Source organism: Stegastes partitus, unplaced genomic scaffold (assembly GCF_000690725.1).
Source record: "Stegastes partitus isolate 25-593 unplaced genomic scaffold, Stegastes_partitus-1.0.2 Scaffold263, whole genome shotgun sequence".
NCBI classification, from domain to species: Eukaryota; Metazoa; Chordata; class Actinopteri; family Pomacentridae; genus Stegastes; species Stegastes partitus.
This window is the reverse complement of record NW_007577994.1, coordinates 453,714-470,266: the sequence shown is the minus strand read 5'-3', so window position 1 is coordinate 470,266 and position 16,553 is coordinate 453,714. Positions and strand designations below refer to the sequence as shown.

General features: G+C 41.9%; 1 protein-coding gene across 2 annotated transcripts in view; it reads right to left on the bottom strand.

Moving 5' to 3' along the window:
- Window positions 1-3,398: 3,398 nt before the first annotated feature.
- The window catches only part of psd2 (pleckstrin and Sec7 domain containing 2), a 36,439-nt gene continuing 23,284 nt past the window's right edge, over window positions 3,399-16,553 (bottom strand). Inside the window, exons 4-15 of one of the 2 annotated variants that reach the window (XM_008282201.1) lie at window positions 14,326-14,523; window positions 13,964-14,044; window positions 12,949-13,085; window positions 12,609-12,667; window positions 11,067-11,156; window positions 10,890-10,933; window positions 10,575-10,765; window positions 10,389-10,459; window positions 8,685-8,842; window positions 7,336-7,480; window positions 6,898-7,041; window positions 3,399-6,254 (exon numbers count right to left, since the gene is read on the bottom strand). In XM_008282201.1, coding sequence (XP_008280423.1) covers window positions 6,024-6,254; window positions 6,898-7,041; window positions 7,336-7,480; window positions 8,685-8,842; window positions 10,389-10,459; window positions 10,575-10,765; window positions 10,890-10,933; window positions 11,067-11,156; window positions 12,609-12,667; window positions 12,949-13,085; window positions 13,964-14,044; window positions 14,326-14,523 — 1,549 coding nt within the window. In that variant the 3' untranslated portion in view covers window positions 3,399-6,023. The remainder of the gene's footprint in view (window positions 6,255-6,897; window positions 7,042-7,335; window positions 7,481-8,684; window positions 8,843-10,388; window positions 10,460-10,574; window positions 10,766-10,889; window positions 10,934-11,066; window positions 11,157-12,608; window positions 12,668-12,948; window positions 13,086-13,963; window positions 14,045-14,325; window positions 14,524-16,553) is intronic. The other variant, XM_008282202.1, reaches the window with a different exon arrangement.

Here is a 16,553-nt window from a genome sequence, read left to right as displayed (position 1 = left end):
TTACATTGGGTGGTGGTCTAATTAAATTTGTTAAGTGCTGCCTAAGCGGATTTTTAAGGGTTAGTCAGGTGTTAAGGTACCGATTCGGTTGAAGATATTGTTGAAAAAAACAAGGATTGTAGAAATGTGGTTGTATAATTGCAGTGATGAAACAAAGACAAACACTTGTACAACTTTATCTGACGGTGTTTTTTTCTTCCGACAGGCCAAAGTACATGATGGTTTAAGTCTATGTATGATTCTGTACCCCACATTTAGGTCTGATTTTGTCATGCGTTGCATCGTGGACATTTATCGAATTCAAACAGCACGACAAAATGGCTGAATTATTATATAATGAACAAGTGAATCATTTGAAGGCAGCTGAACTTTGGGGAACAGCTACTTTTGAATTAAGGCTGTTTAGGGATAAAAAATTTTTACTCACAGCTAAAGCAATAAAAGCAAAACACCCAACAAATAAGTAGATTTCTTCTTTTTTCTAACAGGCATTCTGACAGGTCAGAGCAGGAGAAGCACAGAATCACAAAATCAATCACGACTGGATTCATTTGTGTTCATGCAATCGTGGTTTACTGAGACACTAATGAGTTATCATGAGTACTGTTAGTAAAACTTCTCCTGCTGCCAAAAGTCCAAAGTTCTGCAGTGAAACAGGCCTGAAGACCAAACTGATGTTTCAGCTTCGCTTTCCTGCTCTTTTCTTCGACTGTTTACTCAACACTCAAGCTTCATGTTTTGTCAAAGTTGAAAATACAGATTTAAAGTAGCAGAACAAAACTCACCTTTGTGCTGTTTCTTCAGTTTGGTCCAGTCAGTCAGCCGGAAGTTTCAGGAATTAGAAATATTTTCTCCAGCATGTTTTTAAAACTTCTGCTTGAGCTTGTCATCTTCCAACAAGACATTCAGGGGACGCCATATGGAGGCCATATAGCTTTATATTTTAATTTCATGTTTCGTGAATGCTTTCGGAAGTCAACAGAAATGTCTTCATGAGGACGAAACTCACAACAAGAGCCGTCTGAAAGATTTTTGTTCGTTAAATTAGCTAACTGACACACAAACACACAGCAGGTGGACACCTAGACACCTGTTAGCAGCATGACAGCTCCAAACATCCCACAATGCATCACTCTTAAAGTGACAGGCTCCCTGTAGCTCACCAGGTGTTCTTCTCTACCTGAAAAACACATATCGTATCTATCTGTTAATCTGATGGTTAAGACGTGACCTATCGACCTTCGAATATACTGTTTCTTCATCTAACCTTTCTTTTATATATAGAACTATTCTTTTATAGTGCATCTTTAAGTTGTTAGAAACATAACGTACACTACAGCCTTTGGGCTCATGGTGTCTACAATTTATTCTAATATTTTTTAAAAAAACTTTAATAATTCTCAGTTAAATAGCAGGTATCATTAATCCTCTGTCGCTGGCTGGCACGTATGCAGTTTTTCGTCTTTGTTTATTTCTAAACTTACAGTCGTCCTGTACATGTTTTTTGCTTTTGAAAAAAAGAAACCTCCCCTAGAACGTGGTACATTACCGTTAGATGTCAACTGGTTAGCTGCTAAACCTCATAAATCCTCTTTTTCAAGGGTGTTTGGACCCTGGTTTTGATGATACCACCTGGAAGAACAATTACGCCAATTTCTGTAAGAGGTTAAAGAATTTAGAAAAACTTTTACCCTCATCGTGTCCTACTGTTTGCTTTTGGAATGTGATCGAGCATTTGGACCCGTAAATGTTTATTACATCAGACTCAACAAATGAATAGAAACAAGTGGATAGAAAATATGATTTAAAAGTAGTTTTTTTCTCGCAGTTTATATTTTGAACGTCACTTCACTGTGCTTGCAGCAACACGACTGGCTGGATGTTTCCTGGTTCTGCTGTTATGAAGCAGATAATTGGCTTTTTTTTTGGTGGAAAAAGGCAGAACATGTACAAAAGTCTCCCAAAGGTTTCTACTCAGGATTCTTAAAGTTGCGACTCTCTCACTTATAAAGTCTTTGCAATGTCACTTACCAGGTTATGTTAATCCTTAGAATGCTGATTGTTAAAACTCCTCCAGCATAAATCATAATAAACACTTGACCAGGATGGAAAAATATCTGCAAATTTTCAATTGATTTTTAGGGTAATGACGACAAACTATATATTTTTTCTAAAACATATTGTAATGACGCAGTTGGTAGCACTGTTGCCTCGCAGCAAGAAGGTCGCCGGTTCTCGTCCCGGTGGGGGCACCGGAATCTTTCTGTGTGGATTTTTTTTTTTAATTGGTGATTCTAAATTGTCCGTAGGTGTGAATGTGAGTGTGCTTGGTTGTCTGTCTCTAAGTGTAGCCCTGTGATAGACTGGTGACCTGTCCAGGGTGACCCCTGCCTTCACCCTGAGTCAGCTGGGATAGACTCCAGCCCCCCATGACCCTAGTGAGGATTAAGCGGTGTATAGACAATGGATGGATGGATATTGTAATGACCTGAGTATACCAGTATACCAGATTAAATGTTATGCATATTTAACATGCATATGTTTACACTGCCACACCCCAAAGTGTTGGCTATGCTCATAGTGACATTATGCTAAACATGGAATTACACATTTATCTTGTTTCTTAAAACCCAAAACAGGTCAGACGGCAGAACAGCGACAACAAAAATGCTTCGTATTTTGGCATTTTACTGTTTAAGACAGTATATTCGAGTAATCTTTTTTGACACTGTGGCATCTATCAAGAGCCTGTATCATGAAATAAGTTTACAAATGCGATCAGCAGTTCTCAGGTGCCGTAGCTGAACTTCTCCAACATACCTGCTGACGAAGCAGAAACGCTGCTAAACACCTGAGGTCACGAAGGTAGCGCCTTTTAAGTTTGGATTTGACTCATTAACGGAAAATGGAGATGACGCAGCAACTGCGATGGACTGCGTGCTGATCGACATGTTTTGCAAAAGGTATGAAGACGTTTTTGAAGCGTTGTGAGAAGCTGCAGCATGTACAATAACACATCGACCGTCATACGAAGTGTGTTTAGTAAACTTGAAATGCAGCCTCGCTCAGGAATGCAAATTGCAAAGGTGAGATCTTTGACAGTTACTTGTTTCAGGATGGATAGGAACTGACATCTATGGATAAGGTGCTTCAGGGCTCCTGGATTTGGTCTGCTGTAACAGCTGCTATCAAATTTAGCTCTTCTTAACATTTTGAATACGCATTTACCTGTAATGGAAATCTAGATCTGGACAAATGTTGTTTATAATATCTCAAAGCAATGAGCGTGCTACACAGCATCAAATATGTCAGTGGCACAGAATCTAAAACACTGCTGTAAAACTTTCTTTCAGCTTTGATTCAGTCGTGACAATGTGAATAAATGACAACCACAGCCGTCTGTATAAAAGCTTACTTTATGAAGCACAGACTAAATATTCAGTAAATATGTCCTTTACATAGTATGAGCATCCTGTCAAAAAGTTCAGATATACAAACAAAACAAAAAGACAGATCCAATGCTGACATCAAAGTGCCGAAGTTGTCGTTTTTTTTTTTTTAAATAAAACATAACAATCAACATTTTTTTTTCTTCACAATCCTATATTACAGCACAGGCCTACCCTAGAACATTGGGAAACAATGGTTAGCACAACAGCCAAAGTGACTATAAGGGGACGTCTCCCTGTAAGAAAGCAGTTATTTATCCTAACAATACAGCTTTAGAAAACGGTACTTCTTCTCTGAAAACTCAGCTCTGTTTCAGCATTTGGTCTGTACAAGAATCCACTTACAGGATTCCAGCTGCGATTCCAGGTTTCCAGCCGAGTCCCAAAAGGATCTCAGATCCCATCAGTCAGTATTAATGCGAAGCAGCAGAAGAGCCGTGTCCAGAGCAAAAGACATAATGTTCATACAGTCAATATCCACAACTCTGGTTACGTCAACATGCTGCTGTGCCACACGAGTGAAGGGACACCGAACATACTGATCTACAGTTGTGTCATAAGCGAGAGGGAGCATGTGTGTGTTTAGGGGAAACGGGATCAATTAAGGTGCTCACAAACAGCGGTACCACATCATCTCCACTTCCCCACAACCTAACACCAGTCCTCCTTCCAGGACAAATCAGGCTTAATAGATTGTTTGGAAAAATGTGTGCTGGATATCCGTGTTGCCTGTTCTCAGCTGGCAGAGAGAGGGCCATTCTAAGAAAACCAAACCAGTCTCTTCTTCTTAGAAAACAGGTCTCTCCTCCGTCTCACCCTCATGTGGAGGGTGTTTTGATGGCTACTTTGCTGGTGGAGTTGTTTTGCTGCCATTCTCCTCTCCATGCTGACAGGTTTCGTGACTTTAGCACACTAAGCTGGAGCAGTCCTGCTGCTACGCTCTGCAATCAGCCGCTCTGTTTATAATAGGCCGGCGTCTGCTTTCCCAAAAACACCCTCATCTAATGGGAAGGATGGCAGTGGAAGGATTACACCAGTACTGCTAAATGCCCAATAGAGTACCAGGCCAAACAAGCTGTGATAGGTCCATGTAACATTTTATCAATCCGAGTGGTTGGATGTCAGAATAGGTAACGGTACATCTTTTGTGCTGAAGATGCTTTTGAGAGATTCAGGCCTGATTGTGACGGCGGACTTATTCAGCAGAAGGACATTGGATTGTTTCTCACCAAACATGCTAAATAAATGCTTCATACAATAACATGACCCTGCTATATTTACTTCTTCCGGTCGCCTACAGCTTCAGCATCTCAACCGGAGCCACTTTAAAAAGCATGCCAGTGCACGCACACACCAGCTGACCTGCTCATACTGTACACCTCCTGCCCACACTTTCCTGTTCTGCCCTTCATTTCGATCTCCAGAAACCTCGCACCCGACCATATATTGTTACATATCAGCTTCGACCTGACGTAAGAGGAGCAGTAAGAGGCTAACACATGACGTGGCACAGTGCTTTCTTTCAGTTACATACCGTCATCCTCTTTTACTCCCTAAAAGCAAACAGAATTATTAAATACACGTTAGTATTTGGGGTTAGCGGCAGCTCCAAAAAAAAATCACAGGAACAGACATTTGATCTCTGACAAGTGACCGATTAGCGTTCTCCAAAATCCCTCAACAGCTAGTGTCGAGGTGCCCTTGAGTAAGGCACTCAACCTCCAGTTCCTCTGGTGGAGCAGCTCAGTGAACAGTTTAAAACCACGTGGCAGCTCTGTGTGAATGGACGTAGATGTATGAATGCTAGGAAGTTGAAAAAGGGCGAGCACGCTCAGTGTGAGGGCGGACAAAGGTTTCGGAGAGTTAAATAAATAAATAAATATGCTATACAGGAACTCGATCCATCTGAGTTCTTTTGAGAGTTTTTTGTTTTTTTCCAGGACAGATATGTTGCATCTTTACACACCACACTCCACCCAGACTGTAGGTCCACACAGTAACACACCTGTGAGTGGCTGAGTGTGTAAAAAAAAAAAGGCCAGAATGCTACTGTAGTACCATCTCTACACGTTCGTCTAAATCCCTGCCTGACGCCTGAACAACAAGGACAGGACAGAGAAGACAAAGCCGTTTGCGTCTCGTTCTCTCGCTGGCCTTGTACTGACACATTATAAACGACTCAGAGTTCTGCTCATAACTAAGAACACATTTCAACTAAAGACAACTGCTTCACTTTGAGTTTTTAAAATAATACTGATGATGTTGCTATAAATAGTGATCACAGTTATGATCATTTTAATGTGCAATAATAAAAGTTCCAAGAACTGAGGTTTGGCAGGGTTATTGTTGGGTATCAAGGGCACGCTCTTCTTCTTCTTCTTCTTCATCTATTGCTCAAGGACAGAAACTTATCATCGGGGTTGATAAATTCTGGGAAGGATAGTGACGTCTTACTGAGGAGTGGAAGAGCCCACAACGTGAAATACTAAGAACACATCCAGTTGTAGGATTAAGCTAGTTTGGCTTGGAGGGATGTTACTTCGTGGGGTGGTGCGCCTCCGTCCTTCCCTTTCCTCAGCTCCTCTGTCCTGGGACAGTGAATCCGGCCGCCCTCCCGTTCAGCCCGCCGTGGGCCTGACTGATGGACGGGGAGGACTGCGTCTTGCGGAGGTGGCACTCGCGGCCGGCTAGGCCTCCCTCCATGATCAGGCCGCCCATGACGCTGGCCTCAATCTTCTCAAGGTCGTCCGTCTCAGCGCGGATTTTTGCCTGAAGGAGGCTGATGTACGTCTCATACCGAGTCTTCTGCTCCGAGAGAGGAGGAGGGAGAAGACGTCAGACAGAAAGACAGGAAAGAAGATGGATGACAAGTCAAAAGAAGGATACGAATGGCCTCGTTTGAAACTGTTTGAACACACTGTCCCAATTTACACCTGTTATTAGCACGCAATCGATATCTGGTTATTACATCTGGATAATGGTAGGCGATCTGTGGGTGTTTTTATCACACCTAGCACTGAAATGCTATCTGATTAGCTCAGTTTTGCTCACAGTATCACTGGATTTGATATGTAAACCTGACCACTTCCAAAATGCAGTCTGTTTAATCTGATCACATACTGATCCTGATGTATTCTGTGTGCATTTACACCTGCATTAATGTCTATTATAAGTCAAGTTATATGATATGTTATCTACACAGGTGTGAATGAGGTAACTGCTACCTCCCAACAGGCTGCAGTATGATCTAACTCAGGTATTAATATAACCAGTCAAAGTTTGAGACACAAAAATACTCTGCAGCCTGGGAAAAATAGACGGGTCAGAGTATTTTATGCATTAAAAACTAAAAATAGAAACAGTATGTGAACAGAGAAGAGCAGACATTAGTCACCTGCTTTGCAAAACAACACAGACAAATTAATAAACGCTGCACACAAGTCTGTACCTCGTACGTGAGGTAGTGCTCTTTGAGCCGGAACTCCTCCCACTCGCGGCTTTTTGGGTCGGCTGAGGGCAGGTTTTTTCGGTGCTCTTCTAGCTCCAGGCTCATCTGCTTCAGTTTGCTCTCGTGACTCAGCAGCTGCTCCTCCTGCACCAATCACAGCCCGAACAAAAGCCGGAAGACCCCAAAGCGCAGCCAATCAGAGGCGAGCAGACACAAATAGAATATGTAAAATTGCCGTCCCTGTGGCTGTTCTAAATGTATTGTGTATGTATGCTGTGATATACTGTGTGCTGTATACAATCACAACAGTATGTCGATTGTGGTACAAACAATAATTCATGATGTTGTTCGTAAAATCAAACATAAAGGCAGCAGGGTGTACTGGCTGCTCTTGCTTTGACTGTATGCCGTCGGCTGTGCGTGTGTTTGTGTTCGTGCCTGGTTGAGTCGGGTTGATGAGGACGGCAGAATCGGCCGACAGAACTTCTTCATGGAGCCGATGGCAGCAGGGAAGGCCGGAGCGGAGAACAGCGCCGCGACCAGGTTTATCCGGAAGATCCAGGACATCATCTCTTCCTCACTCCTGCACAGAGAAAGAATACAAATGATGTTTCTTAAGCTGTATGTTCAGTTTTATGTGTGATCATACTGAGTTTTTTCCTCAACAGCCTGACATATTTGTCTGGCTGAAGGTAACGACAGCAAATCATGAGATAAATTGAATTTAAAAGAGATTCGTATCAACATCCAACCAGTTTCAGTCATTATTAGAGATTATCGGTCTGGTTTATAGTCAGCATTTTTACTATTACTGGATGTTTTCCTTTTTCTTTTGCACTTTTAATAGAGTATTTATTTTATTGCTATTTTATTATTTATATCACCCTTAACTTTTTTTTTTCTTAGAACTGGGACCATATGAGCTGCTACAAAGATGATGCCACATGAAATTCTGTAGTATTTTTGTACAATGATAAATAAAGCTTCTTCTTCTTCTTCTTTTTTAGCCTTTCCTGTTGAAACAAAGTTTAAAATGCAATTTAAAATGAGTCTGTGTTACTTTAATTTTTTAAGAACAAAATATTCATTTTCAAATATCGCTGCTCATCTTGATTACTAACAACCCCCGTCGGCCCTAATGTAAACATATCCATCGACTCCTAGCTACTATCTGGACACTGGGTGCCTACATTCAAAATTGAAACCTCACATTATACAAACATTTGTAATGTATACATGGATTTAAGTACAAAAAAAAGATTTAAGAAGGTGTACGTAACAAACAAAATTTCAGCAAATCATATTCAGTTTAAATTTCAGCTACACATCATCTTTAACTTCTAAACTCTGCAAACAAACAAGAGACGGGTGGTTGAGCTTCAGTGGAGTTTAAATCCTACGATGCAACTTGCAGAGAAGTTTTGTTTTTTTAAATCAAAATCACAAACTTACACATGTTACACACATTTTTGATGTCAGCACATTGATAGACTTCTCCTGTTGAGGCTTGATGAATTCTATTGTGTGGGAATTAGTTATCACAGCAAAGTCTAATAATTCATTATCTTCCAGTATCTTGAAGAAGCCTTTCGCCTACTTTTTTGCAATATACCAATTCAATTTATAAACATATACAGTTTTCGAGATCCTAATGATCCATCTTTCCATCTGAGCGTGGATATAAAAATGTTTCTGATCTTTGGGCAGGCCAAAGGCTAAACCCAATGTAAAAATTCCGAAAGACATGTTTCAAGAGTGAATGTTTTCAAGAGTTTTTGGAGTCTTACGGGGCCTGCAGCAAAAAGACTCTCCAGTCTGAAGTTTTGAGCTTCAGGACGTTGGCTCTCTTGCTGTAGTCGGTGGCACGAGTGGCTAAAGCATGATGGATCCGGACTGCGTTCTTCAGGTCCACCTCTGAGATGTCAGTGTCTGGCTTGTATTCATCCTGATTAAAATAGAGATAAACAGAGAAAATACAGATGGAAACTGTAGATTACATATTTTGGAGACTGTAAACAAATTCAGTAATGAACTCGCCTACAGCAAAGACTAGAAGAATACTCACACCACCATAACCAAGAGAAAATCGTACATTAATTCACTTCATTAAAGTTTAATATTTATGAGGGTACTTCAAAAAGTCCTCGGACTCACCAGGAAAAAAGCAACAAAGAAAGATTGTTCTTGCATTTTTTAATTTGTTTTTTTAACATACAAAGTGTCTCAGAAAGGTTTCAGGACTAGTGTCCTGAAAGATATATTTCAAATCCAAACTACAAACTACAAGTTTTCCCTTAGCAGTCATCCCCCTGGTGTCTAACACACTTTCCCAGCATTCTCTGCCGCCATGCACTCCTGGAAGGATTCTTCCGGGATCTTCCACAGCTCCATCGTCACAACCATCTTGATGTCGTCCACATCTTCTAAACGGGTCCCCTTGATCACCTCCTTGAGCTTGGGGAAGAGGAAACAATCCCACGGAGCCAGGTGGGGTGAGTAGGGAGGTTGCTCCAGCACGGAGATGTTTTTCTCAGCCAGGAACTGTCGGATGCTCAGGGCATTGTGAGCAGGCGCGTTGTCATGGTGAAACAGCCACGACTTGTCCTGCCACAACTCTGCCTCTTCTTGCGCACTGGAAGAAGCAAACGCCGCAGGATTTCTTTGCAGATGTGCTGCTTGATCATCTGAAGGGAAAACTCTGTAGTTTGTAGTTTGGGTTTGAAATCTTCTGTGACACCAGTCCTGGAACTTTTCTGACACACCTCAAAGACTCATTTCACTTTAATGCACTTGGTCCACTGATGTTAAAGTTTTACTGTCCCTTCGTAGATGAAGGTCACATCTTGAGCCTCCAGACTCTCCTCAACAGTATAAATGACTTTATCGTCACTCTGAAAATGGCAACCACGTAAGTAGGACTTCAGTTTGGGAAACAGATAGAAGTCTGACGCTGCAGGTCGGGTGAATAAGGTAATTTCAAAGCCACATTTGGCTGTTGCTGCCGCCTGTGTGGTGTAGACGGACAGACTGTCCTGAAGCAACAGCAGCAGCTCAAAGCTTTCGTCTCCGTTTGTCTTTTATTGCTTCAAATATTTTTGTTTTGGTAGACAGTAATATTCGGCTTTAGATTGTACAGTTATGCCCAAAAATGGGACTTAAGTGCCTTTTTTCCAGATGAGGCGAAGAACTTTTTGAAGAACCTTGTAGCAACCTCACATGTGTTCAGTGCAGTTTTCTTACCAGCAGGGGGAGACAAACACACACTAGTGCAGCATTGCCTCATTTCCTTCCCTAATGCCGTCTCTATCTCGCTCCCTCTCACGCACACAGACACACACGCCGACAGACATACACACACACACACACACACACACACACACACAGACCCACACACACACGCAGAGCACAGCAGCTCGCAGCATCCACCACTGCTGTCACTGCGGTGGTGGATGTGTTTCTATGGTAACGGAGCAGAGGACGAGATGCGGTACCTTCTGGAGATACAAGATCATCCCTTTCAGAACCGCATAGAACTTCTTCCAGCCACGGCGACCCCTCGGAGCTGCGAGAGAAACACAAAAATAAAAACTATTCCTTCATATATTCTTATAAAACAATAAATAGGATTTGGTAACTTCGGTCGAACGTTGTGTTTCAGTGTGTCTTCGTGAACTCACTGCGTTTGCCGTCCATGTCGGCGTGGCTCTTGCGGGTCAGCACTCCGTGTTTATAGGTGACCGCGTTTAAGAGGATGGGAATGGCGATGAAGGGGTTACTGCCGTCCGTTACCCTAGCAACACGTTTACTCCCACCCTCACATTGCTCCTCCACCAGTTCTGATAGACTCTTCCTCAGCTCCTCCTCCTCACTGCACACACAAATACCCGTTCAGACAGGGCTGAGGTGCATGTATTCAAGTGTACTTACTTCTAAAAAAAACATGTATACCCCAAATACTTGTTCCGTTTGATAAGCACAAAATGCATACTCACACTGCCCACTCCAGCTTCTCATTCTTGATTGAGTTATACAAGACCTGTGTGGGAAAAAAAGAGCAAAAATTTGAACATTTTCTTTCCTTCTTGGTTGGTTTTTTTGTATTAAAGAAAAAAGTAAAGCTGAAGGTTACAGTTTCCAGTAGCTGGACTCTCTCAGGAGAAAATCAGTACCTTTAATAAATCTTTGGGAAAGTCTTTGCCATTGTTGAGGCCATCTAGATTACTGATAAACTGCTGGCAAGACATCTTCTTCCCAATGTTCTGAGGAGATGAGAACAAACCAATGACAGACAGACGCACAAAAACAAAACAATCAATGAGTATAATATGAGATTATTTTAGTACACATACAGAGCCTAATTATCCAATCTTTTTCAGCTCTGTGTCAACGGGGAGAACTAGTTAAACTGCACATCAGCCGACGATTTCCACCCAGTTTTATCTGATCCAACATGGATGCAGTTTTGCAGCCGTCCACTGGGGGGCAATGTTCAGCTGCTGGACTTCTATAAGGAGCAGCGGTGACTGTGGTTCTGCCTCTATTAGAGCTTATCAGACATCAGCCTACCACACCTCTCACAAGTGTTTTAACCTCTAATCATGTTGCATCATTAGAGGAGAAAACAGAGGGAGCGGTTTGTGTAATACTACCTCTTTCTGGCTGAATCTAGCCGGTAGCCTAAATAGATACAAATGTGGAAATAAAACTGACTTGACTCACTGCTGTTACAAAAATATATGTAATTGGTTTGCGGGTTTTTATGCGCATTTTCCTCCAGGGAGGCCACGTAACAGACAAGACAACCCTGTTCCTGTTTTCTCAGAAGAGTAGAAATTACTCAGAATGATGTGACATGCATCGGAAGATATTTCCACTTAATGGTAATAAAAAGGAAACAGCGTGACTACAAGTATATTCCAATTGGATTACAAATTAATTCATACTTTCCTACAAAGATTGCAGGACAGTTTATTCTTATTAAGACTCAAGATGCAAAATTAAATCTGTTATCCATTTGTTTTACTATAAAGTAGCATTAAGGTGTTAAAATTTAAAGCACTAAACTGTGGCTTTTCTCCCAATCATTTCTCTGTAGAAAGCATTTTTGTGTCAATAAATAAAAATGGTTAAACTGTGTGAACAACATGGCTGCCTCCTTCATTAAAAATATGACATTTATTTTGAAAGTATGATTGAATTGTTAGTACTAGAAGCAAACTTACCACCTGCAGGGGCAGAAAGAGACCGGGAGACCAGAGATGGTTAGCAGGGGAAGGATTTGAAAAGGAGGAACAGGAGTTGAAAAGAGAGAGAGGATATTAGTTAGAGGAGGGATATTCAGTGAAATCAGTATCAGCAGGGACTGACTCGAGTTCAGAAGGAGGGTTGTGGGGGAAAAGCAAAGGACCTGAACGTGTTATGTTGCCCAGATCACAGCGCTCCTGTTTTTAGAACTGAACAGATGAGACGATTCGGGGAGAGGAGAGACAGAAACAGGTCAGAAAGTAGGCCGGGGAGGGGAGAGAGAGAAACAGAGAGAAAAAAAAAAAGGTAGACAGACGAGGAAAGAACAAGAAGAAGATCCAAAGAAGATGTAAATGGAGGCGTGCCAGTGCTGACAAACAACTGCCTCTATGTTTTGTTTTCCAAACAGAAGAATGCAGGACTGAGGATTCTGTAGAAGCAGGAAGACAAAGAGCTGCGGTACATACGTGTCCATGCAGATCAGTGTTGAGCAGCATGAGGGCGCAGGTTAATGTGTGGGCTCCATCTGCAATGACACAATACACAAGGCCAAGGTCAGCTAAATGTCACATAAATGCACTGCTGCATATGGAAAAAGCAGAGCTGGTGGTGCTGTAAAGTGATGTGATTCAGTGTGTTTAAAATTTAAGCAAATACGACAACTTGACCACTACAATCATGAGTGTTTGGTTAACTTACATCTATATGGAATTAGCTTCAGTTAATGTGTAATATCACTTTATTCAGATGCATGAGAGTGTGTTGTTTTGTGTGTTTTTTTGTCCTATTCAGTGTTTTCTTCATTACCATCTTCACCCGCACGACTCTGACCTTCAGCGGTGGGTGTCTGCGGGTTGCAGTGGCAGAAGCGTCTGGAAAAATGGACGAGGACTCGCTCTCTCTCCTGCGTCTCTCCCATCAGCGGGAAGGCTTTTAAGAAGTTCCTGCCGCACGTAAACAACCTTATGAAACGTTTTACTCTGACAACAGCTGCAACAGTCGAGCATGCTTTTGTAAACTGGTCAAACAAGCTGCAGAAATACTACAGAAGGAGCGACTGTGTGTCCTGATCAGGTTCTACTTCTGCACTGATAACTAATAGATTTTGTAATTGGGTGCCAGAAACAATAGGTTGCAGACTCACGTTAACAGTGTACATTTTGACAGGAAACACTAAAGCAGAGTGAACACTTTAAGTTTGGTGACTGAACAGAGAAATAACCTGCAATTTTGTAATTGATTTTTTTTTTTTAATTCAAGCAAAACTCCTTATTTTTGATGAGATCAACGTATTAGACATGAAAATTGTCTGTGTTTGTTATACCATATATAATTGTAAAGTGAACATTCTGGAGGAGTTTCTTCCCTGTTTTAATCAGCGTATCTGTTGTGCTTAAACGTCCATTAAAGTATTTCATTTCTTCCAGAAATCACTGTGGCTCCACTCAGAGTGAACGACTGGGATCTGCATTGCCATTATCCAAACATTATGAATGCAGGACTCTAAGTATGTTACTTTCTGACAGCGGCATCCTAACCTGTCCCAGTCTTAAGTGGAACTCACGAGGCCCCTTAACTAAACATTCTGCACTGAAGGCAGCAGTTTGAGACAGCAACATGTCAGGTACAAGGCCGTAATGTACTCTGCAGCTGTCAGCTACACTGGCTAACTGCACTCAACACGACAGCTTGATTAGCACAAAGCTAATGCGTTGTGAAGAGGGAATGTGGGGAATATACATACACACATATACACACACACACGTGCACGAATATTCCAGCATCACACACTCATCACTTGCAAGTGCTGAGTAGGCATTACCTCAGGGCTCGATCCAGCGACAGGCCGGAGAAATCAAAGAAGCTCAGGTACTCGGATGCCACCAACTGGCTGAACTCATTACTGCAGAGAGACGGAGAGAGAGAGAGAGAGCATCAGCACAACAACACTGAGGAGCTGTGAATGTTATATAAACGATGTTGTAGAATCGTCAGCATATTCTAATGTGTTTGGTTTCACTGACCAAAAAGCCATTTCTGCATGTGCGGCAACACAAACAATATGTCTGTGTTTCATCTCTACGGTCACATATCTCAATCTGTTTTCCCCGTTTCTGGTGATTTATGAGTCCATGAGTCAACATGTGTGCGTGTCCATGTGTTGCTGTGTGCGTCCATGCTCACTTCTTGCCCAGGTGTCTGGCCACGTCGCAGCGTTTGAAGCCCTCGAGGTGATAGAGGCGCTTGGCCAGCCTCTTGGCGGCTTCGCAGTCAGCCCTGCAGCCATTGGCCAGAGTGTCGGTGCTGCCGCGCTCCAAACGCTCCAGGCTGCCCAAATCGCACTCCTCCGAGTCAGACAGCGCGTCTGTGAGGTTTGCATCGCTGGGGAAGAGAACACACACAAATCCAAACACAACCAGACACACACACACACACACACACAAGCAGGTGCCCAGGTTAATGAATGGAACACATGTCCACTGTTGCACGCCCACTCGCTTAAAACTAGACAGAGGAAACTAAAGCGCTGAGCATAAAACCCAATTACATAAACATATGTTCGCATCCACACAAACACAAGTCAAACAAGGTTTAAACGACTTGTTATGACAGTGACCCAGTTTCACTGTCACTTAATGCCCTACTTTGATGCAGTGGATATGAGGGCTGATCATAATGCCGAAGCAGATTTCACCTGCTGCAATCTCCTCTAAAAAGCCCCTATAATCTCAGGCTGCCAACCTCGAGCATAATTTGAATTAAAGTGGTATCATATAAAAAATCATATCTAAATTCTACTCCTCTATCTCGGGCAAATGTAGCAGAGAAGTTAGAAAACATATACTACTCTATCACGACCTCCAAATGAACTAGTAAGCTGTCCATCTCATGCTCTTCGTCACTGGACTGTCTATTCCAGCTGTGAATGGGTGCATCTGTGTGTGTACGAAGCCAGGAGTTTTTGCAAAACCCTGAATGTGCTCAGTCAGTCCTGCAGGGCTAGTTAAGGTTAAGACAGGACAAAATGAGAGGCCAAACTGTTCAAGACACGACTGAACATGCAATTTTTATTTGGAAGTAATAACTTGCTTAGTCTGCATGAATGACATATCAGCAGGACGCACCCTGTTCCAAGTAATACTGCCTCATTTTGGCACATTTCAACACTATGTGCAAATCTCTTACACAGAAATGCAGTCATAGTTGTTTGAATATGCTGAATTACAAACTGTTAGACCTGATTTTGAGGCCAGATTCTATCCGGGTTCTGCTTCAGTAGATTTATATTGTGTTTTAAGATCATTACAAAAATATTCTCAACCAATTGCAACGCTGTTAAGAAAGGCTGAACAATTTTGAAATCATAATATGGCTAAGTGTAGTATCCAAATTGCAGCTGCTGCAATTTTTATGATTAAGGTAAACATGTTGCAATACGTCATTTATTTATGAAGCATTAAAGGGCTGCTGAGATGGACAACAAATCATATTTTCCAAACGATACGGAAAATGCCTGTTCTTCAGTGTAACATAAATGCAAAAAAAACAATTCCCACTCAAATCGTGCCTTACATCACGGTCGCCATATCTGTTAAATAATCTCAATCTGATTTTTTTCCCCATTCAGCTGTATTATTGAGTGACAAACCTATTACTGAAGCTTATCAACAGCTTACAAACTAAAACTAAATAAATGAAGGTCTCGGCCAGAAGTCTCCTTGGTACATTTAATGATCAAAAACTTGAAAGCATTTTTGCAGTGAAAAGGCGTGAATGTTTCTAGACTTGGCTCAGCTATGACTAAGCACCAGATCTTTGTGAAGTCAGGACACTAAAAAGAAACATATGAAAAAGACTGAAGCAGCAGAGATGTTCAGATTTTTAGTGGGTCATGCATGAGAAAGACAATAAATCCTACATTTCCCATAATGCAACTCTAAAGCAGCTTTCATCAGACCCCTCCTGCCTGGGAAATGCACACATGTTCAAATACTGCACCTCGAGTTTGATTTCTGCTACAAACTTCAAGTTTTAGGTCCAATCCGAGTCCAACCCTGAGGACATCTTCAGGTTTCTGGGACTTAAAAAAAAAAACTCCTCACAGCCAGAAGACATTATATAACTTCTCCTTGCAACGGATAAACAGAGATTCATGGTCACATCAGTCGAGAGGCCCTCTGCTGTGGAGAAGTAAGGCCGTTGCTGCAGACTGTCATGTGTGGCTGAAGGACACAGTTTAATGAAGTGTCTACTCAGGCAGAGGCCTCACACTCTCTGTACCTGTTAAACTGTTGTCAGGAGAGTAGAGAGAATCAATGCAGGGTATTAATTAGTGCCCCGTTTATTTATTTATGACTTACTGTGGTAGTTTGATTGATGTTGAGCTTTGTCCACTGTACATTGAACTGTAT